Source organism: Oncorhynchus nerka, unplaced genomic scaffold (assembly GCF_034236695.1).
Source record: "Oncorhynchus nerka isolate Pitt River unplaced genomic scaffold, Oner_Uvic_2.0 unplaced_scaffold_959, whole genome shotgun sequence".
Classification (NCBI taxonomy): Eukaryota; Metazoa; Chordata; class Actinopteri; order Salmoniformes; family Salmonidae; genus Oncorhynchus; species Oncorhynchus nerka.
Window position 1 is genome coordinate 130186 of NW_027040355.1, and position 25130 is coordinate 155315.

At 40.9% G+C, this 25130-nt stretch overlaps 1 protein-coding gene across 1 annotated transcript in view; it reads left to right on the plus strand.

Moving 5' to 3' along the window:
* Positions 1-25130, plus strand: part of si:dkeyp-72e1.9 (syntaxin-binding protein 4) — a 155762-nt gene that overhangs the window by 36794 nt on the left and 93838 nt on the right. Inside the window, exon 2 of the mRNA XM_065016601.1 lies at positions 13442-13515. Coding sequence (XP_064872673.1) covers positions 13442-13515 — 74 coding nt within the window. The remainder of the gene's footprint in view (positions 1-13441; positions 13516-25130) is intronic.

Here is a 25130-nt window from a genome sequence, read left to right on the forward strand (position 1 = left end):
CCAAATACTTACTGTCCTGTATCACCAAATACTTACTGTCCTGTATCACCAGACTTTACTGTCCTATATCACCAAATACTTACTGTCCTGTATCACCAGACTTTACTGTCCTGTATCACCAAATACTTACTGTCCTGTATCACCAGACTTTATTGTCCTGTATCACCAAATACTTACTGTCCTGTATATCACCAGACTTTACTGTCCTGTATCACCAAATACTTACTGTCTTGTATCACCAAATACTTACTGTCCTGTATCACCAAATACTTACTGTCCTGTATCACCAAATACTTACTGTCCTGTATCACCAAATACTTACTGTCCTGTATCACCAGACTTTACTGTCCTGTATCACCAAATACTTACTGTCCTGTATCACCAGACTTTACTGTCCTGTATCACCAAATACTTACTGTCCTGTATCACCAGACTTTATTGTCCTGTATCACCAAATACTTACTGTCCTGTATATCACCAGACTTTACTGTCCTGTATCACCAAATACTTACTGTCCTGTATCACCAGACTTTACTGTCCTGTATCACCAGACTTTACTGTCCTGTATCACCAAATACTTACTGTCCTGTATCACCAAATACTTACTGTCCTGTATCACCAGACTTTACTGTCCTGTATCACCAGACTTTACTGTCCTGTATCACCAGACTTTACTGTCCTGTATCACCAGACTTTACTGTCCTGTATCACCAGACTTTACTGTCCTGTATCACCAGACTTTACTGTCCTGTATCACTAGACTTTACTGTCCCTTATCACCAGACTTTACTGTCCTGTATCACCAGACTTTACTGTCCTGTATCACCAGACTTTACTGTCCTGTATCACCAGACTTTACTGTCCCTTATCACCAGACTTTACTGTCCTGTATCACCAGACTTTACTGTCCTGTATCACCAGACTTTACTGTCCTGTATCACCAGACTTTACTGTCCTGTATCACCAGACTTTACTGTCCTGTATCACCAGACATTACTATCCTGTATCACCAGACTTTACTGTCCTGTATCACCAGACTTTACTGTCCTGTATCACCAGACTTTACTGTCCTGTATCACCAGACTTTACTGTCCTGTATCACCAGACTTTACTGTCCTGTATCACCAGACTTTACTGTCCTGTATCACCAGACTTGACTGTCCTGTTTCACCAGACTTTACTGTCCTGTATCATCAGACTTTACTGTCCTGTATCACCAGACTTTACTGTCCTGTATCACCAGACTTTACTGTCCCTTATCACCAGACTTGACTGTCCTGTATCACCAGACTTTACTGTCCTGTATCACCAGACTTTACTGTCCTGTATCACCAGACTTGACTGTCCTGTTTCACCAGACTTTACTGTCCTGTATCATCAGACTTTACTGTCCTGTATCACCAGACTTTACTGTCCTTTCTCAGAGAGTTCGGCTAGATGACCGTTCAATAGTACCTCTCTCATTCTCTGATTCTCTCTGTTCCTCTCCTTTTGAGTTGTATTGTATTGTATTGTATTGTGTTGTGTTGTATTGTGTTCTATTGTATTGTGTTGTGTTGTGTTGTATTGTATTGTATAGCGTTGTATTGTGTTGAGTTGAGTTGTGTTGTGGACTCAACATAGATAGAGCTGTGTACAAATTATAATCCTGTTATTACCTAATTAATAGTCCAGACTGACTGGATCACAGAGAGAGAGACAGGAAGTGCTCTCCGGGCAGGATTCTCAGAACAGGATGACACACAGAGACACACACACATCCACAGGCAAAAATGATCATGTGTGCAGACAGACGGATGGACAGACAGACAGACGGATGGACAGACAAGTGTACACTGAACAGGCACACACACGCACACAAACACAGATGCATCCTGGATCACATCACTACTCTAGTTTATAAGTAATATCAATGGAACTAATGTCTCAAGAGATTACATGTTTGTGTCCAAATGGAGTGAGAAGGACTTTTGTTGGATCAAACATCCGTCCACCACCTGGCTTTATTGTTAGTCAGCCAAATGTTATGTATTTCCAAACAGCAAACCGAAACGTAACAGTTGTCTGGACCAGGGACATGTTGTGTTTATGCAACTTTACGCAACAAAAGGCTCCCAGTTGGACAGACAGCAGATGGTTAATGCAAAATAAGAGCCATATAAAGCTAAACGTGACAGGCTTAGTCCTTATCCAACCCTATCAGGCCTCAGAGTGTCTCTGGTCCAGGCCTCTGTCGGGTGGATCCTGTAATAGGAACCAAAGGTCCCTACAGAAGGTTTTCTCCTAACACCTAGGCTACAGCTGTCCATACATATGCCAACACATTCTTTAAACAAACTTGCAGACTGACCAACCAACGATAAAAATATGTAATAATAACTTCTGAGTAGGCAACTTGAAAATGAACTTGATTGCTTTTTGGTTTTGCTGTCTCCCGTTTAATTCTGTAAGAGAAGACTAGGGCCATAAAAGAGAGATGTTTTTAATCTATTGAAGTCGGTGACGTTTTAGAACGTTGAAACGACGATCCGTTAAACTGCGCGCGGAATTAGAGTGCTGCAGGCAGATGATCATGTGGCTCGAGCGAAAGGAAGACCCCTGCGCGCTGAGCGGCTGAGAGCGCGGGATTTGGACTCCGGAAGAAGGGCGATGGAATAGAATTCAACGTTGCCTGGCGACCGACCGACCGACCGACGGTCGACTGAACTATTGGGAGTCAATATGCCAACGTTTTCTGTCATGTACAAAGGAGCAGTTATCATTAGCAGGTAAACTCCGGTGAAGAGAGGAAGAGGGGAGCGGAGCAGGTGTTTGTGAAAGAATGATGATGTGTTTTACAAATCCGCTTTTTACCTTCTTTAATTAACACGTTTTTTTTTATATATATAGGAATACTAGGCTATTATTAAAACCGTTGATGACCAGAATGTAATTTGTTTCGTCTGGTTTAGGCTGTCAATTTATTGAAAAACGGATTTTAAAGTGCGCCTTTGAATGGTGCGTTTCAAAGCTGCTGTCCGTTTCTCCACCGCAGAAGCCCGATAGACGACAAATTCTGTTTTGATAGTGCAATTCACTGTAGGATATATCCTTTTTTTTTCTTTGTGAACACAATATATAATGTACTTTAAACGAATGTATTCGAAAACTACACATTTCTTTGCAGGTTTGATCAATTACAATAATGTCTGGAGTTGTGTTGCGCCGGTTAAATTGTTGTTGATAAAGAACAAATGTAATACCAGTGTATTTTACCCAGTGTGTAGTCTATCTTTAGTGTATTTTACCCAGTGTGTAGTCTATTTTACCCAGCGTGTAGTCTATCTTTAGTGTATTTTACCCAGTGTGTAGTCTATTTTACCCAGCGTGTAGTCTATCTTTAGTGTATTTTGCCCAGTGTGTAGTCTATCTTTAGTGTATTTTACCCAGTGTGTAGTCTATTTTACCCAGCGTGTAGTCTATCTTTAGTGTATTTTACCCAGTGTGTAGTCTATTTTACCCAGCGTGTAGTCTATCTTTAGTGTATTTTACCCAGCGTGTAGTCTATTTTACCCAGTGTGTAGTCTATCTTTAGTGTATTTTACCCAGTGTGTAGTCTATCTTTAGTGTATTTTACCCAGTGTATAGTCTATCTTTAGTGTATTTTACCCAGTGTGTAGTCTATTTTACCCAGCGCGTAGTCTATCTTTAGTGTATTTTACCCAGTGTGTAGTCTATCTTTAGTGTATTTTACCCAGTGTATAGTCTATCTTTAGTGTATTTTACCCAGTGTGTAGTCTATCTTTAGTGTATTTTACCCAGTGTGTAGTCTATTTTACCCAGCGTGTAGTCTATCTTTAGTGTATTTTACCCAGTGTGTAGTCTATTTTACCCAGCGTGTAGTCTATCTTTAGTGTATTTTGCCCAGTGTGTAGTCTATCTTTAGTGTATTTTACCCAGTGTGTAGTCTATCTTTAGTGTATTTTACCCAGCGTGTAGTCTATTTTACCCAGCGTGTAGTCTATCTTTAGTGTTTTTACCCAGTGTGTAGTCTATCTTTAGTGTATTTTACGCAGTGTATAGTCTATTTTACCCAGTGTGTAGACTATCTTTAGTGTATTTTACCCAGTGTGTAGTCTATTTTACCCAGCGCGTAGTCTATCTTTAGTGTATTTTACCCAGTGTGTAGTCTATTTTACCCAGCGTGTAGTCTATATTTAGTCTATTTTACCCAGTGTGTAGTCTATCTTTAGTCTATTTTACCCAGTGTGTAGTCTATCTTTAGTGTATTTTACCCAGTGTGTAGTCTATCTTTAGTGTATTTTACCCAGTGTGTAGTCTATCTTTAGTGTATTTTACCCAGTGTGTAGTCTATCTTTAGTGTATTTTACCCAGTGTGTAGTCTATCTTTAGTGTATTTTACCCAGTGTGTAGTCTATCTTTAGTGTATTTTACCCAGTGTGTAGTCTATCTTTAGTGTATTTTACCCAGTGTGTAGTCTATCTTTAGTGTATTTTACCCAGTGTGTAGTCTATTTTACCCAGTGTGTAGTCTATTTTACCCAGCGTGTAGTGTATTTTACCCAGTGTGTAGTCTATTTTACCCAGTGTGTAGTCTATCTTTAGTGTATTTTACCCAGTGTGTAGTCTATATTTAGTGTATTTTACCCAGTGTGTAGTCTATGTTACCCAGTGTGTAGTCTATCTTTAGTCTATTTTACCCAGTGTGTAGTCTATTTTACCCAGCGTGTAGTCTGTTACCCAGTGTGTAGTCTATATTTAGTGTATTTTACCCAGTGTGTAGTCTATCTTTAGTGTATTTTACCCAGTGTGTAGTCTATCTTTAGTGTATTTTACCCAGTGTGTAGTCTATCTTTAGTGTATTTTACCCAGTGTGTAGTTTATCTTTAGTGTATTTTCATAACGAGGATACAATAAACTACACTGTAATTTGAGTGTAGCCTACACAGCTCATCCGGTCAGTCACGCACCCCTCTCCATCTCTCCATGTGGGCAATGATGCAGGGAGATGGAATAGGGCTGGTTAGTTGTGAAGACCACATACATACACAGCACTAATCTCTCCCTCTGCCAGCTTGTTATAACACCACAGCCTGTATTGAGCTATTATTACACTACATTGTAGCCTATTATGGATGCATTTGGGAAGTTAATGCCAAAACCCAGTATTATTGTATTATTTTGACCCTCTGTTAGATATTTGCTATGTAACAACTGTTAGTCCAATCTGACCTGAAACAGAACCAAAAAGGAAATCAGGATTTTAGTCTTAACTATCCCAAATCTCCAAATGAAAACGTTGAAAGGAGAATTAGTGGGGAATTTGGCTGTTCAACGTGTTTACTTTGCAGTCCTGGTGCCAATATGAGCTGATTTTCACAGAGAGAATAGACCAAATAGAAAATATAGCCAGAATAGAGTTGGGATTGGTGGCAATAATAGAACAAACGGTGGTCCTAAATGGTGTGTTTGGACTCTCGGTCCAGTCAGGGGCTACAGTTACAGTAGTTGATACTGGGTTGAGTCTGAATGTCACACCCTGACCATAGTTTGCTTTGTATGTTTCTATGTTTTGTTTGGTCAGGGTGTGATCTGAGTGGGCATTCTATGTTACATGTCTAGTTTGTCTATTTCTATGTTTGGCCTGATATGGTTCTCAATCAGAGGCAGGTGTTAGTCATTGTCTCTGATTGGGAACCATATTTAGGTAGCCTGGTTTGTGTTTGGTTTTGTGGGTGGTTGTCTCCTGTGTCAGTGTTTGTACCACATGGGACTGTTTCAGGTTTTTGCGTTTCTTGTTTTTGTAGTTTATTCTTGTATGGTTTCATTATTAAAGAACCATGAATTATAACCACGCTGCATTTTGGTCAGCCTCTCCTTCACCAGAAGAAAACCGTTACACTGAAGCCATAGGTTCTGGCTAAAGATATTGGCTAGTCATATTGTTTGGTTTTATTACTATGGGCAAAGGTTCCAAGAGGAAATATGAAAATCACGTTTGTTGTGACATACAGCAGATCCCAAACATGTGGGAAGAACCATTCAACCATAAGAATAACACTCCTGCTGTGGACATCAGAGAAGTAGAGGATCTGTCCATGTCTTCTGCTCTGTGATTAGTGTACCGTGTTCCCCTCCTCTCTCAGATGATTTTCAGACATAGTACTTCCTGGCTGTGTTCCCCTCCTCTCTCAGATGATTTTCAGACATGGTACTTCCTGGCTGTGTTCCCTTCCTCTCGCAGATGATTTTCAGACATATTGCTTCCTGGCTGTGTTCCCCTCCTCTCTAAGATGATTTTCAGACATATTACTTCCTGGCTGTGTTCCCCTCCTCTCTCAGATGATTATCAGACATAGTACTTCCTGGCTGTGTTCCCCTCCTCTCTCAGATGATTTTCAGACATAGTACTTCCTGGCTGTGTTCCCCTCCTCTCTCAGATGATTTTCAGACATATTGCTTCCTGGCTGTGTTCCCCTCCTCTCTCAGATGATTATCAGACATATTGCTTCCTGGCTGTGTTCCCCTCCTCTCTCAGATGATTTTCAGACATATTGCTTCCTGGCTGTGTTCCCCTCCTCTCTCAGATGATTTTCAGACATATTGCTTACTTCCTCTCAGATGATTTTCAGACATATCACTTCCTGGCTGTGTTCCCCTCCTCTCTAAGATGATTTTCAGACATAGTACTTCCTGGCTGTGTTCCCCTCCTCTCTCAGATGATTTTCAGACATAGTACTTCATGGCTGTGTTCCCCTCCTCTCTAAGATGATTATCAGACATATCACTTCCTGGCTGTGTTCCCCTCCTCTCTAAGATGATTATCAGACAGCTTTCTAGTCAATGGACAAAGACAAATCTGCTTTGTTTCTGTGTTGATTTGAGTTGTCATTTGGTTGCTACAGATTGTGTTTGGTTTATCAGTTGGGTCACAATGGTGTAACAAGGGTTAACAATTTGGTTCATAGTAGATCAGGGCTCTCCAACCCTGTTCCTGGAGAGCTACTGTCTTGAAACCTACAGGAGGGTGGCTTTCCAGGAACAGGTTTGGAGTTAAAATCTATAGGAGGGTAGCTCTCTAGGAACAGGGTTGGAGTTAAAACCTACAGGAGGGTAGCTCTCCAGGAACAGGGTTCGAGTTAAAACCTACAGGAGGGTAGCTCTCCAGGAACAGGGTTGGAGTTAAAACCTACAGGAGGGTAGCTCTCTAGGAACAGGGTTGGAGTTAAAACCTACAGGAGGGTAGCTCTCTAGGAACAGGGTTGGAGTGTAAACCTACAGGAGGGTAGCTCTCTCCAGGAACAGGGTTGGAGTGTAAACCTACAGGAGGGTAGCTCTCCAGGAACAGGGTTGGAGTGTAAACCTACAGGAGGGTAGCTCTCCAGGAACAGGGTTGGAGTGTAAACCTACAGGAGGGTAGCTCTCCAGGAACAGGGTTGGAGTGTAAACATCCAGGAACAGGAGGGTAGCTCTCCAGGAACAAGGGTTGGAGGGTTGTGTAAAACAGGAGGGTAGCTCTCCAGGAACAGGGTTAGCTAGCTCTCCAGGAACAGGGTTGGAGTGTAAACCTAGCTCTCCAGGAACAGGGTTGGAGTGTAAACCTACAGGAGGGTAGCTCTCCAGGAACAGGGTTGGAGTGTAAACATACAGGAGGGTAGCTCTCCAGGAACAGGGTTGGAGTGTAAACCTACAGGAGGGTAGCTCTCCAGGAACAGGGTTGGAGTGTAAACCTACAGGACTGTAGCTCTCCAGGAACAGGGTTGAGTGAAAACCTAGCTCTCCAGGAACAGGGTTGGAGTGTAAACATACAGGAGGGTAGCTCTCCAGGAACAGGGTTGGAGTGAACAGGAGGGTAGCTCTCCAGGAACAGGGTTGGAGTGTAAACCTAGCTCTCCAGGAACAGGGTTGGAGTGTAAACATACAGGAGGGTAGCTCTCCAGGAACAGGGTTGGAGTGTAAACATACAGGAGGGTAGCTCTCCAGGAACAGGGTTGGAGTGTAAACCTAGCTCTCCAGGAACAGGGTTGGAGTGTAAACATACAGGAGGGTAGCTCTCCAGGAACAGGGTTGGAGTGTAAACCTACAGGACTGTAGCTCTCCAGGAACAGGGTTGAGTGAAAACCTAGCTCTCCAGGAACAGGGTTGGAGTGTAAACATACAGGAGGGTAGCTCTCCAGGAACAGGGTTGGAGTGTAAACCTACAGGAGGGTAGCTCTCCAGGAACAGGGTTGGAGTGTAAACATACAGGAGGGTAGCTCTCCAGGAACAGGGTTGGAGTGTAAACCTAGCTCTCCATGAACAGGGTTGAGTGAAAACCTAGCTCTCCAGGAACAGGGATGGAGTGTAAACCTACAGGACTGTAGCTCCCCAGGAACAGGGTTGGAGTGTAAACCTACAGGAGGGTAGCTCTCCAGGAACAGGGTTGGAGTGTAAACCTACAGGACGGTAGCTCTCCAGGAACAGGGTTGGAGTGTAAACCTACAGGACTGTAGCTCTCCAGGAACAGGGTTGGAGTGTAAACCTACAGGACGGTAGCTCTCCAGGAACAGGGTTGGAGTGTAAACCTACAGGACTGTAGCTCTCCAGGAACAGGGTTGGAGTGTAAACCTACAGCACTGTAGCTCTCCAGGAACAGGGTTGGAGTGTAAACCTACAGGAGGGTAGCTCTCCAGGAACAGGGTTGGAGTGTAAACATACAGGACGGTAGCTCTCCAGGAACAGGGTTGGAGTGTAAACCTACAGGACTGTAGCTCTCCAGGAACAGGTTGGAGAGAACCTGTAGTAGACCAACAATGTTTGGGAACCACAGGGATTCCCATCCTTCACTGAATACCATAGAAGTAGAATGATGGATCAGTGTCTAGTATATTTGTATTTATGCTGTATGCTTATTACCAGATGGTTCAGTGTCTTGTATCTTTGTATCTACAGTTGAAGTCGGAAGTTTACATACACATTAGCCAAATACATTTAAACTCTGTTTTTCACAATTCCTGACATTTAATCCTAGTAAAAATTCCCTGTTTTAGGTCAGTTAGGATTACCACTTTATTTTAAGAATATGAAATGTCAGAATTGGATTAGAGAGAATGATTTATTTCAGCTTTTATTTATTTCATCACATTCCCAGGGGGTCAGAAGTTTACATACACTCAATTAATATTTGGTAGCCTTTACATTGTTTAACCTGGGTCAAACGTTTCGGGTAGCCTTCCACAAGCTTCCCACAATAAATTGGGTGGATTTTGGCCCATTCCTCCTGCCAGAGCTGGTGTAAGGTTTGTCAGGTTTGTTGGCCTCCTTGCTTGCACATGCTTTTTCAGTTCTGCCCACACATTTTCTATAGGATTGAGCTCAGGGCTTTGTGATGGCCACTCCAATACCTTGACTTTGTTGTCCTTAAGCCATTTTGCCACAACTTTGGAATTATGCTTGGGGTCATTGTCCATTTGTAAGACCCCATTTTCGACCAAGCTTTAACTTCCTGACTGATGTCTTGAGATGTTGCTTCAATATATCCACATAATTTTCCTGCCTCATGACGCCATCTATTTTGTGAAGTGCACCAGTCCCTCCTGCAGAAAAGCCCCCCCACAACATGATGCTGCCACCTCCATGCTTCACGGTTGGGATGGTGTTCTTCGGCTTGCAAAGCCCCCCCATTTTCCTCCAAACATAACGATGGTCATTATGACCAAACAGTTCTATTTTTGTTTCATCAGACCAGAGGATGTTTCTCCAAGAAGTACGATCTTTGTCCCCATGTGCAGTTGCAAACCATAGTCTGACTTTTTTATGACGGTTTTGGAGCAGTGGCTTCTTCCTTGCTGAGCGGCCTTTCCAGGTTATGTCGATATAGGACTCGTTTTACTGTGGATATAGATACTTTTGTACCTGTTTCTTCCAGCATCTTCACAAAGTCCTTTGCTGTTGTTCTGGGATTGATTTTCACTTTTCACACCAAAGTACGTTCATCTCGAGGAGACAGAACACGTCCCCTTCCTGAGCGGTATGAAGGCTGCGTGGTCCCATGGTGTTTATACTTGCGTACTATTGTTTGTACAGATGAATGTGGTACCTTCAGGTGTTTGGAAATTGCTCCCAAGGATGAACCAGACTTGTGGAGGTCTACAATTTTTTTCTGAGGTCTTGGCTGATTTCTTTTGATTTTCATGATGTCAAGCAAAGAGGCACTGAGTTTGAAGGTAGGCCTTGAAACACATCCACAGGTACATCTCCAATCGACTCAAATTATGTCAATTAGAAGCTTCTAAAGCCCTGACATCATTTTCTGGAATTTTCCAAGCTGTTTAAAGGCACAGTCAACTTAGTGTATGTAAACTTCTGACCCACTGGAATTGTGATACAGTGAATTATAAGTGAAATAATCTGTTTGTAAACAATTGTTTGAAAAATGACTTGTGTCATGCACAAAGTAGATGTCCTAACTAGCCAAAACTATAGTTTGTTAACAAGACATTTGTGGAGTGGTTGAAAAATGTGTTTTAATGACTCCAACCTAAGTGTATGTAAACTTCCAACTTTAACTGTATATTGTATATTGTATGCTTACTGCCACATGGTTCAGTGTCTAGTATATTTGTATCTATGCTGTATTCTTAGTGCCACATGGTTCAGTGTCTAGTATATTTGTATCTATGCTGTATTCTTAGTGCCACATGGTTCAGTGTCTAGTATCTTTGTATCTATGCTGTATTCTTAGTGCCACATGGTTCAGTGTCTAGTATCTTTGTATCTATGCTGTATTCTTAGTGCCACATGGTTCAGTGTCTAGTATCTTTGTATCTATGCTGTATTCTTAGTGCCACATGGTTCAGTGTCTAGTATCTTTGTATCTATGCTGTATTCTTACTGCCACATGGTTCAGTGTTTGTCACTCCTCTCCACTCAAATATGTTAATCAGAAATGTCTAGTCAGTGGACAAAGATGGCTGCTTTGTTTCTCTATTGTCATTTGGTGGAGTTGGTGGTGGGTTGATGTTCTGTTAAACTTTTAATCCCACAGCTCTAAGACTCTAAGAATCAATGCTTTGGTTCTAGAAGACCAGAGTAGACTGAAGGTTCCAGCCTCCAAGTGCTGAAGTGGTGCTCTTTATCTTCATAAAGGTCCTCTATTAGACCTGAATAGATAATACAATCTGCAGTAGACCTATAGTAGGTCATTGTGATGAGGTTTATCTTCATAAAGGTCCTCTATTAGACCTGAATAGATAATACAATCTGCAGTAGACCTATAGTAGGTCATTGTGATGAGGTTTATCTTCATAAAGGTCCTCTATTAGACCTGAATAGATAATACAATCTGCAGTAGACCTATAGTAGGTCATTGTGATGAGGTTTATCTTCATCAGGTAAAGGTCCTCTATTAGACTTGAATAGATAATACAATCTGCAGTAGACCTATAGTAAGTCATTGTGATGAGGTTTATCTTCATCAGGTAAAGGTCCTCTATTAGACTTGCATACTACCAGAAGTACTCTACCATTCATCAACACAAGACTACTGTTTCTTCTTCTTCTCAAAGCTCTCCTAAAGAACACATTCCTCCGTATGACTCCCTTCTTTCCAAACATTCACTTTCTATCCCTAAAGCCAACGTTTGGTCTACCCACTTTCACCAACGACTTCAATACTCATCCCTCTAATAACAGTGACTTGCTTGGTTCATTTGTACGTACGTCAACCTCTCATTGTCTTAGTTACGGGAGTCTTTAGTCCTCTGTGACGTGTCCATGTAGCCTCTCACACTGAAATATTGATATTCCCCACTGCCCCGGGGGGCTGAATCAGAAGGCTAGATCCCATACCCCGAGAGATTGTGCAGACAGTGCAGATTGTCGTTGCTTACCAGTACCTCCATGGTTCACACAGAGAACAAAAGGCCAATAGAGAAACACAGGTGAATTTGTGTCTGTTGGAAAGCTGACAGACAGTACCTGGTTTTCCTTTAGGATTTTGCCTGTGCTTATCTCTATTCCGTTTATTTTTAAACCTAAAAAAAAAAACCTTACCGAAGATAAGTATACCCATGAATCAAATCAAATGATATTTGTCACATACAACAGATGTACTGTGAAATGCTTACTTAACCAACAGTGCAGTTGAAGAAGTAGAGGTAAGACAATATTTAGTAAAGAAACGACAGTAAAGACTCTGATGCAGCCACCACCACCATGAAGAGCGCATTGATGTGTTGTGTTGGTTTGGCCCCAAAAATAAGGCTTTGTATTCAGGAAAAAAACTTCACTTTATTTGCCATATTTTTTTGCAGTACTTTTTTTGTGCCTTATTGCAGACATGATGCATGTTTGTAATATTTGTATTAGTATTGTGAAGTAACTATACTGTTGTTGATCTAGCCTCAGTTTTCTCCTGTCACAGCCATTAAACTCTGTAACTGTTTTAATGTCACTATTGACCTCATGGTGAAATCCCTGAGTGGTTTCCTTCCTCTCCGGCAACTGAGTTAGAAAGGACGCCTGTATCTTTGCAGTGACTGGGTGTATTGATATACCATCCAAAGTGTAATTAATAACTTCACCATGTTCAAGGGGATATTCAATGTCTGCTTTTTTTTATTTTTACCCATCTACTAATAATGTAGGTGCCCTTTGAGAGGCTTTGGAATACCTCCCTGATCTTTGTTGTTGAATCTGTGCTTGAAATTCACTGCTCAACTGAGGGACCTTATAGATAATTGTATGTGTAGAGTAAAGATATGGGTTAGTCATTCAAATGTAATTATTGTACACTGACTGAGTCCATACAAATTATTATGTGACTTGTTAAGCAAATGTTTACTCCTGAGCTTATTTAGGCTCGATATAACGAAGTGTTTATTGGGTTATTGACTCAAGACATTTAATCTTTTCATTTGTAATGAATTTATAAAAACATAATTCCACTTTGACATTATGGGGTTTTGTGTGTAGATCAGTGACACAAAATCTCAATATAATCCATGTTCTGATTGGCCAGTGAGGGGCCAAGCATCGACACACCTACAACTTATTTACTCATCAAGGCTCAGCCTTTTCGCGCCACGTCCCGGTCTTGCACTCATAATTCCCGCTATGAAAATAGCAAAAAATATCTCTGACACCCCCCGGACCTACAGCGCTACAGCCAGCGCTGATATTTACAAACAATTCAAGTAGAGCCCTATGGTGAAACCTGCACCAGCTTAATGATGCTCTAGTGGCCTGGTGGTGTTCTGGAATCTGTGAAACCAGGAAATGTGTGTACTGTATAATGGAGATGTATATTGGTTACTGCTCTGGGCATTGGTCAATTAGTTTGTTTCTTTGTTGTCAAACCTTGGATAATCAATGTAAAGCTGATGTTGGTGATTCACTTTGTTTCATTTTCTCTTCCCCTTCTCCCTTCTCTTTTTCCTCTCCTCTCCTCTCCTCTCCTCTAGGACACTAATGGGTCCGTATGGGGTAGATCGTGCCGTTCATGAAATAGAATTTACCGACTGTGAGAATGGACTGGGTAAGTCTGTAACACATTCTATAATAGAATACACTCACAACCTAACACATTCTATCCCACAACACACTCACAACCTAACACATTCTATCCCACAACACACTCACAACCTAACACATTCTATAATAGAACACACTCACAACCTAACACATTCTATAATAGAACACACTCACAACCTAACACATTCTATAATAGAACACACTCACAACCTAACACATTCTATCCCACAACACACTCACAACCTAACACATTCTATCCCACAACACACTCACAACCTAACACATTCTATCCCACAACACACTCACAACCTAACACATTCTATAATAGAACACACTCACAACACACTCACAACCTAACACATTCTATCCCACAACACACTCACAACCTAACACATTCTATAATAGAACACACTCACAACCTAACACATTCTATCCCACAACACACTCACAACCTAACACATTCGCAACACACTCACAACCTAACACATTCTATCCCACAACACACTCACAACCTAACACATTCTATAATAGAACACACTCACAACCTAACACATTCTATCCCACAACACACTCACAACCTAACACATTCTATCCCACAACACACTCACAACCTAACACATTCTATAATAGAACACACTCACAACCAACACATTCTAACACATTCTATCCAAACACTCACAACCTAACACATTCTATTTACAACACACTCACAACCTAACACATTCTATAATAGAACACACTCACAAACACTCACAACACATTCTATCCCACAACACACTCACAACCTAACACATTCTATAATAGAACACATTCTATCACAACACACTTAACACATTCTATCCCACAACACACTCACAACCTAACACATTCTATCCCACAACACACTCACAACCTAACACATTCTATCCCACAACACACTCACAACCTAACACATTCTATAATAGAACACACTCACAACCTAACACATTCTATCCCACAACACACTCACAACCTAACACATTCTATCCCACAACACACTCACAACCTAACACATTCTATAATAGAACACACTGTATCCCACAACACAACAACTAACACATTCTATCCCACAACACACTCACAACCTAACACATTCTACACTCACAACTAACACACTCACAACACACTCACAATTCTATCCCACAACACACTCACAACCTAACACATTCTATCCCACAACACACTCACAACCTAACACATTCTATCCCACAACACACTCACAACCTAACACATTCTATCCCACAACACACTCACAAGACATTGGACACAACACACTCACAACCTAACACATTCTATTTACAACACACTCACAACTAACACATTCTATAATGGAACACAGTCACAACCTAACACATTCTATCCCACAACACACTCACAACCTAACACACTATCCCACAACACACTCACAAAAGTCAACACACTCACAACACATTCTATTTACTGACTATGAGAAGACTGGTCTGGGAAAGTCTAGAACACATTCTATTTACTGACACACTGAGAAGACTAACACTGGGAAAGTCTAGAACACATTCTATTTACTGACTGTGAGAATGGACTGGGAAAGTCTAGAACACATTCTATTTACTGACTGTGAGAAGACTGGACTGGGAAAGTCTAGAACACATTCTATTTACTGACTGTTAGAAGACTGGTCTGGGAAAGTCTAGAACACATTCTATTTACTGACTGTGAGAAGACTGGGCTGGGAAAGTCTAGAACACATTCTATTTACTGACTGTGAGAAGACTGGTCTGGGAAAGTCTAGAACACATTCTATTTACTGACTGTTAGAAGACTGGTCTGGGAAAGTCTAGAACACATTCTATTTACTGACTGTGAGAAGACTGGACTGGGAAAGTCTAGAACACATTCTATTTACTGACTGAGAGAAGACTGGACTGGGAAAGTCTAGAACACATTCTATTTACTGACTGTGAGAAGACTGGACTGGGAAAGTCTAGAACACATTCTATTTACTGACTGAGAGAAGACTGGACTGGGAAAGTCTAGAACACATTCTATTTACTGACTGTGAGACTAGACTGGGAAAGTCTAGAACACATTCTATTTACTGACTGTGAGACTGGACTGGGAAAGTCTAGAACACATTCTATTTACTGACTATGAGAAGACTGGTCTGGGAAAGTCTAGAACACATTCTATTTACTGACTATGAGAAGACTGGTCTGGGAAAGTCTAGAACACATTCTATTTACTGACTGTGAGAAGACTGGACTGGGAAAGTCTAGAACACATTCTATTTACTGACTGTGAGAATGGTCTGGGAAAGTCTAGAACACATTCTATTTACTGACTATGAGAAGACTGGTCTGGGAAAGTCTAGAACACATTATATTTACTGATTGTGAGAATGGTCTGGGAAAGTCTAGAACACATTCTATTTACTGACTGTGAGAAGACTGGTCTGGGAAAGTCTAGAACACATTCTATTTACTGACTGTGAGAAGACTGGACTGGGAAAGTCTAGAACACATTCTATTTACTGACTGTGAGAAGACTGGTCTGGGAAAGTCTAGAACACATTCTATTTACTGACTGTGAGAAGACTGGTCTGGGAAAGTCTAGAACACACCTTCTATTTACTGACTGTGAGAAGACTGGTCTGGGAAAGTCTAGAACACATTCTATTTACTGACTGTGAGAAGACTGGACTGGGAAAGTCTAGAACACATTCTATTTACTGACTGTGAGAAGACTGGTCTGGGAAAGTCTAGAACACATTATATTTACTGACTGTGAGAAGACTGGTCTGGGAAAGTCTAGAACACATTCTATTTACTGACTATGAGACTGGTCTGGGAAAGTCTAGAACACATTCTATTTACTGACTATGAGAAGACTGGACTGGGAAAGTCTAGAACACATTCTATTTACTGACTGTGAGAATGGTCTGGGAAAGTCTAGAACACATTCTATTTACTGACTATGAGAAGACTGGTCTGGGAAAGTCTAGAACACATTCTATTTACTGACTGTGAGAAGACTGGTCTGGGAAAGTCTAGAACACATTCTATTTACTGACTGTGAGAAGACTGGTCTGGGAAAGTCTAGAACACATTATATTTACTGACTGTGAGAATGGTCTGGGAAAGTCTAGAACACATTCTATTTACTGACTATGAGACTGGACTGGGAAAGTCTAGAACACATTCTATTTACTGACTAGAGAAGACTGGATCATGGAAAGTCTAGAACACATTCTATTTACTGACTGTGAGAATTAACAGGAAAGTCTGAACTAACATTCTAATTATGTTAGTGCAGCATATACATGCAGAGTGAACACATGTTCCTTCCATGGTCTGGTCTGGGAAAGTCTAGAACACATTCTATTTACTGACTATGTTAAGACTGGAGATCACAGGGAAAGTCTGAGTACTGGATCACTGTAGGTTAATTCTATTTACTGACTATGAGACTGGACTGGGAAAGTCTAGAACACATTCTATTTACTGACTATGAGAATGGTCTGGCTAAGTGCCTTCCCCATTCTGTTCTACAACACACTAGTTAACTACAGTCTAGAGCTGACATCATCATGGAACAGTAGAACCACAGAATTAGAATGAACAATGTTGCTTTAACAGGACAGGGGTACTGGATCTATACTGTAGGTTAACCTGTCATATATGACTACTGGATCTATATAGGTTAACCTGTCACAGATCTATGAGTACTGGATCTATACTGTAGGTTAACCTGTCATAGATCTATGAGTACTGGACCTATATGGTTAACTTTCACAGATCTATGTGTTCTGGATCTATACTGTAGGTTAACCTGTCTATGTAGAGGGTGGTCTGGATCTATACTGTAGGTTAACCTGTCATATATCTATGACTACTGGATCTATACTGTAGGTTAACCTGTTTCAGATCTATGAGTACTGGATCTATACTGTAGGTTAACCTGTCTATGTAGATCACAGAGACATGGTCTATGAGTACTGGATCTATACTGTAGGTTAACCTGTCATATATCTATGACTACTGGATCTATACTGTAGGTTAACCTGTCACAGATCTATGAGTACTGGATCTATACTGTAGGTTAACCTGTCACAGATCTATGAGTACTGGATCTATACTGTAGGTTAACCTGTCATAGATCTATGAGTACTGGATCTATACTGTAGGTTAACCTGTCACAGATCTATGAGTACTGGATCTATACTGTAGGTTAACCTGTCATATATCTATGACTACTGGATCTATACTGTAGGTTAACCTGTTTCAGATCTATGAGTACTGGATCTATACTGTAGGTTAACCTGTCTATGTAGATCACAGAGACATGGTCTATGAGTACTGGATCTATACTGTAGGTTAACCTGTCATATATCTATGACTACTGGATCTATACTGTAGGTTAACCTGTCACAGATCTATGAGTACTGGATCTATACTGTAGGTTAACCTGTCATAGATCTATGAGTACTGGACCTATACTGTAGGTTAACTTGTCACAGATCTATGTGTTCTGGATCTATACTGTAGGTTAACCTGTCTATGTAGATCACAGGGACATGGTCTATGAGTACTGGATCTATACTGTAGGTTAACCTGTCATATATCTATGACTACTGGATCTATACTGTAGGTTAACCTGTTTCAGATCTATACTGTAGGTTAACCTGTCTATGTAGATCACAGAGACATGGTCTATGAGTACTGGATCTATACTGTAGGTTAACCTGTCATATATCTATGACTACTGGATCTATACTGTAGGTTAACCTGTCACAGATCTATGAGTACTGGATCTATACTGTAGGTTAACCTGTCACAGATCTATGAGTACTGGACCTATACTGTAGGTTAACTTGTCACAGATCTATGTGTTCTGGATCTATACTGTAGGTTAACCTGTCTATGTAGATCACAGGGACATGGTCTATGAGTACTGGATCTATACTGTAGGTTAACCTGTCACCGATCTATGAGTACTGGATCTATACTGTAGGTTAACCTGTCATATATCTATGACTACTGGATCTATACTGTAGGTTAACCTGTCACAGATCTATGAGTACTGGATCTATACTGTAGGTTAACCTGTCACATATCTATGAGTACTGGATCTATACTGTAGGTTAACCTGTCACAGATCTATGAGTACTGGATCTATACTGTAGATTAACCTGTCACACATCTATGAGTTCTGGATCTATACTGTAGGTTAACCTGTCTATGTAGATCACAGAGACATGGTCTATGAGTACTGGATCTATACTGTATGTTAACCTGTCTATATAGATCAAGTGGCAGGAAAACTAGGCTAAGAGCAGAGGACAGTACAGGGTTTTGTACATGTCCATAGACAGACTGAAACAGACAGACTGTAGATAACAGTTACCAGTGTTTTAGAGCTAGTGTGTGTGTGTGTGTGTGTGTGTGTGTGCACGTGCACGTGTGTATGTGTAGTAGAGAAGTGAGACATGTGGTGAGGCTTTAACCGCTGAGTTCTGTCCTGCCAGGATAATGACAAGAAGATCAGTTGTTTACTACAATCGTCCTCAGTTCACTCCCCGGGACAGCACAAGGCTACAGACACATCACACACACATGTATACACACAAACACACGTATGCAAACACACACACACACACGCACACCACACGTATGCACACACACACATTCACATATGCACACACACACATACACACACACACACACACACACTCACATATGCACACACACAAATTCACATATGCACACACATGCACACGTATGCACACACACACACATTCACATATGCACACACACACACACACATATGCACACACACACACACACACACACACACACACACACACACACACACACACACACACACACACGATATTGTAAAAGTCCTCCCACTAAGATATCGTGGTCATGGTGAATAGGCTTGGTAAATAATAAGACAGTTGTCCCTACACAGCAAAACACATCACCCTGGTTTATGTATAGAGAGATACATGTTGTAAATCATATCCTGACCGTCTTGGACTTGGTATGCAGACACACAGTCGTACAAAATGGAGTCGGCACCAACAAGCCTTAGAGGTCCTGCCTTCTGGGTCCATTCGTCTGTAGTGGACGTTCTTAACCAGAACGGCCCACAAGTAAAGTACATTTAGAGTTCACCTCCTCCTCCTCTCTTTAGAGTTCACCTCCTCTTCCTCTCTTTAGAGTTCACCTCCACTTCCTCTCTTAGAGTTCACCTCCTCTTCCTCTCTTTAGAGTTCACCTCCTCTTCCTCTCTTTAGAGTTCACCTCCTCTTCCTCTCTTTAGAGTTCACCTCCTCTTCCTCTCTTTAGAGTTCACCTCCTCTTCCTCTCTTTAGAGTTCACCTCCTTACTCACTTTAGAGTTCACCTCCTCTTCCTCTCTTTAGAGTTCACCTCCTCTTCCTCTCTTTAGAGTTCACCTCCTCTTCCTCTCTTTAGAGTTCACCTCCTTACTCACTTTAGAGTTCACCTCCTCTTCCTCTCTTTAGAGTTGACCTCCTCTTCCTCTCTTTAGAGGTCACTTCTTCTTCCTCTCTTTAGAGTTCACCTCCTCTTCCTCTCTTTAGAGTTCACCTCCTCGTCCTCTCTTTAGAGTTCACCTCCTCTTACTCACTTTAAATTGCACCTCCTCTTCCTCTCTTTAGAGTTCACCTCCTCTTCCTCTCTTTAGAGTTCACCTCCTCTTCCTCTCTTTAAAGGTCACTTCGTCTTGATGTGTCTGAGTCCTGTGGTCTCTACAAGCTGTTTCATCTCTTATATTATGGGATGTCTCATCATGGGAAGAGGACGTGAATGTCCCTGACACCCTGACAGAACTACACCCTGACAGAACTACATAATGACAGAGCTACATAGTGAGAGAGAAAACACCCTGACAGACAGAGGGAGAACCTAGCATATCAAAGAAGTAGAGCGAGAGAGAGGAGAGAGAGAGGAGAGAAAGGACAAGGAGAGGAGGAAAGGAGTGAAGGAAGAGCAACTCCCAAAACCTGATCCCAGAAAATGAACATGCTCCTCTCGCTCCAAACTCAATTAGCACTAACATATTGTCTGCCTGGAAAGAGCAGACTAGCCCTGAGCTACACAGGTACTGCTCTAATGGATGGATGGTGTGTGTGTGTGTGTGTGTTTGTGTGTGTGTGTGTGTGTGTGTGTGTGTGAGTGGTGTGCTTTGTTATGACTCAAGCGATACATTTCTGCCCGTTCTACAGGTAACTCCCCAAATAAAGGAAACACTTGAATAAATGAGGGTTACATAGTATATTGAAAGCATGGGGTGCTTCCACACAGGAAGCTCCAGACACTTGTAGTCTATGCCAAGGCGCATTGAAGCTGTTCTGGTTGCTCGTGGTGACCAACTGTGCTGTTAAGACACTTTATGTGGATGTTTCCTTTATTTTAGCAGTTACCTGTATCAGCAGGCTACACAGAGAATGGAACAGCTAGTTAGGGGAACGGGGGAACTAGTTAGGGGAACGGGGGGAACTAGTTAGGGGAACGGGGAAACTAGTTAGGGGAACGGGGAAACTAGTTAGGGGAACGGGGGAAACTAGTTAGGGGAACGGGGGAACTAGTTAGGGGGAACGGGGGAACTAGTTAGGGGAACGGGGGAACTAGTTAGGGAACGGGGAAACTAGTTAGGGGGAAACTAGTTAGGGGGGGAAACTAGTTAGGGGAACGGGGAAACTAGTTAGGGGAACGGGGAAACTAGTTAGGGGAACGGGGAAACTAGTTAGGGAAAGGGGGAAACTAGTTAGGGGGAACGGGGGAAACTAGTTAGGGGAAACGGGGGAAACTAGTTAGGGGAAACGGGGGAAACTAGTTAGGGGAAACGGGGGAAACTAGTTAGGGGAAACGGGGGAAACTAGTTAGGGGAAAGGGCTCGAGTCGCGCAATATGGAATATAACATTGAGGATAAAGTTTGGAATGACACAATTTCATGTACAACATTTAAAGACCTGCATCACTATACTGAGATCTTTGCCGTTTCTAAAAGGACGTATTTGGGTGTTTTTGGAGCCTTCCCTCATGTTTTTTTCAGGGGCCCCCATACTACACAACGAGGATGAGGAAGATATTTGCTGTTTCTATAAAACGTGTAATCATACAAAAGGTGTCTGGACCCTTTTAATAACATTCTATTGACATCAAAAATAGAGATTTGGTGGTAAAAAACACCTTCTCCTTTAATCCATGTATTAGAGCCTAATCCCACAAAGGTGACACTGCCTGACATCCCACCCTATTCACGATATAGTGCATGACTGTTTTGACCAGAACCCATAGCTAGAGCAGGGATACAGCACATAAAGACCAAGGTGAATGAGCGGACAGGAAGTGGGTTTTGATCTGGCCAGGCAGCTGGTGTGTACGTCCTTGGTGACAGGTCAGAACCCCTGCAGTTTGTTTTGTCTCTGAGGCATTATGCTATGATGCCTGCTGAAACCGCCCACTTCTGACCCCCCCCCCCCCACTACCGCCCCCCTCCAGCCACGATCCTCATCCAACCTTCTCCACTATACTAAGCCCTCATCCAGCCTGATCCAAAGAACTAATTGTCCATTAAGTTGTGGAATGTTTAGCAACAATGGAAGTGGATGAGGCAGATTGATTGTTTGATATATTAGAAACATGACATTCATTCCAATACAGATATATTAGAAACATGGCATTTATTCGACTACAGATATATTAGAAACATGACATTCATTCCAATACAGATATATTAGAAACATGGCATTCATTCCAATACAGATATATTAGAAACATGACATTCATTCCACTACAGATATATTAGAAACATGACATTCATTCCAATCCAGATATATTAGAAACATGACATTCATTCCAATACAGATATATTAGGAACATGACATTCATTCCAATACAGATATATTAGAAACATGACATTCATTCCACTACAAATATATTAGAAACATGGCATTCATCCCAATACAGATATACTAGAAACATGACATTCATTTGACTACAGATATATTAGAAACATGACATTCATTCCAATACAGATATATTAGAAACATGACATTCATTCCAATACAGATATATTAGGAAACATGACATTCATTCCAATACAGATATATTAGAAACATGACATTCAGATATCTAGAAACCATTCATTTGATACAGATATATTAGAAACATGACATTCATTCCAATACAGATATATTAGAAACATGACATTCATTTCAGATATATTCATGACAATTACAGATATATTAGAAACATGACATTCATCCCAATACAGATATATTAGAAACATGACATTCATTCCAATACAGATATATTAGAAACATGACATTCATTCCAATACAGATATATTAGGAACATGACATTCATTCCAATACAGATATATTAGAAACATGACATTCATTCCAATACAGATATATTAGAAACATGACATTCATTCCAATACAGATATATTAGGAACATGACATTCATCCCAATACAGATATATTAGAAACATGACATTCATTCCACTACAGATATATTAGAAACATGACATTCATTCCAATACAGATATATTAGAAACATGACATTCATTCCAATACAGATATTGTAACGACGTTCGTCTGTCGAAGGAGAGGACCGAAATGCAGCGTGGTGGTTACTCATGTTTTTTAATGAAAAAATAGCGATACATGAAATAACTAAATAAATACAAAACAACAAACGGAACGTGAAAACCTAATTACAGCCTATCTGGTGAACACTACACAGAGACAGGAACAATCACCCACGAAATACACAGTGAAACCCCGGCTACCTAAATATGGTTCCCAATCAGAGACAACGAGAATCACCTGACTCTGATTGAGAACCGCCTCAGGCAGCCAAACTTATGCTACACCCCTACTCAGCCGCAATCCCAATGCCTACAAAACCCCAATACGAAATACAACATTTAAACCCATGTCACACCCTGGCCTGACCAAATATATAACGACAACACAAAATACTATGACCAAGGCGTGACAGATATATTAGAAACATGACATTCATTCCACTACAGATATATTAGAAACATGGCATTCAATCCAATACAGATATATTAGAAACATGACATTCATCCCAATACAGATATATTAGAAACATGACATTCATTCCAATACAGATATATTAGAAACATGGCATTCATTCCAATACAGATATATTAGTGTTTAGCCAGGTATTAACCATCTATAGACCCATAGTCCGGTATTAACCATCTATAGACCCATAGTCCGGTATTAACCATCTATAGACCCATAGTCAGGTATTAACCATCTATAGACCCATAGTCAGGTATTAACCATCTATAGACCCATAGTCAGGTATTAACCATCTATAGACCCATAGTCAGGTATTAACCATCTATAGACCCATAGTCAGGAATTAACCATCTATAGACCCATAGTCAGGTATTAACCATCTATAGACCCATAGTCCGGTATTAACCATCTATAGACCCATAGTCCGGTATTAACCATCTATAGACCCATAGTCAGGTATTAACCATCTATAGACCCATAGTCAGGAATTAACCATCTATAGACCCATAGTCAGGTATTAACCATCTATTAACCATCTATCTATAGACCATCTATAGTCAGGTATTAACCATCTATAGACCCATAGTCAGGTATTAACCATCTATAGACCCATCTATAGACCCATAGTCAGGTATTAACCATCTATAGACCCATAGTCAGGTATTAACCATCTATAGACCCATCTATAGACCCATAGCCAGGTATTAACCATCTATAGACCCATAGCCAGGTATTAACCATGTATAGAACCATCTATAGACCCATAGCCAGGTATTAACCATCTATAGACCCATAGTCAGGTATTAACCATCTATAGACCCATCTATAGACCTATAGTCAGGTATTAACCATCTATAGACCCATAGTCAGGTATTAACCATCTATAGACCCATAGCCAGGTATTAACCATCTATAGACCCATAGTCAGGTATTAACCATCTATAGACCCATAGTCAGGTATTAACCATCTATAGACCCATAGTCAGGTATTAACCATCTATAGACCCATAGTCAGGTATTAACCATCTATGACAGACCCAGTTAAACAGTCAGGTATTAACCATCTATAGACCCAGTGACAGACAGACAGGTATTAACCATCTATTAAACAGACCCAGTCTATAGTGACAGACAGACAGTAGTTAAACATGGTATTAACCATCTATGAGTCAGACCAGACATAGCAGTAGTTAAACATGTATAGGCTACTATTAAAACCATCATTACTAACCCAGAACCATCTATAGACCCATCTGTTCTATGAGTCATTTAACCATCTAGTTAGACCCAGCCCTCTGTTCAGAGTATTAACCATCTATAGACCTATGAGTCATTACTAACCCAGTCAGACAGACAGTAGTTAAACATGAGTCATTAGCCCTCTGTTCTATGAGTCATTACTAACCCAGTGACAGAAAGACAGTAGTTAAACATGTATAGGCTACTATTAAACAGCCCTCTGTTCTATGAGTCATTACTAACCCAGTGACAGACAGACTGACAGACAGTAGTTAAACATGTATAGGCTACTATTA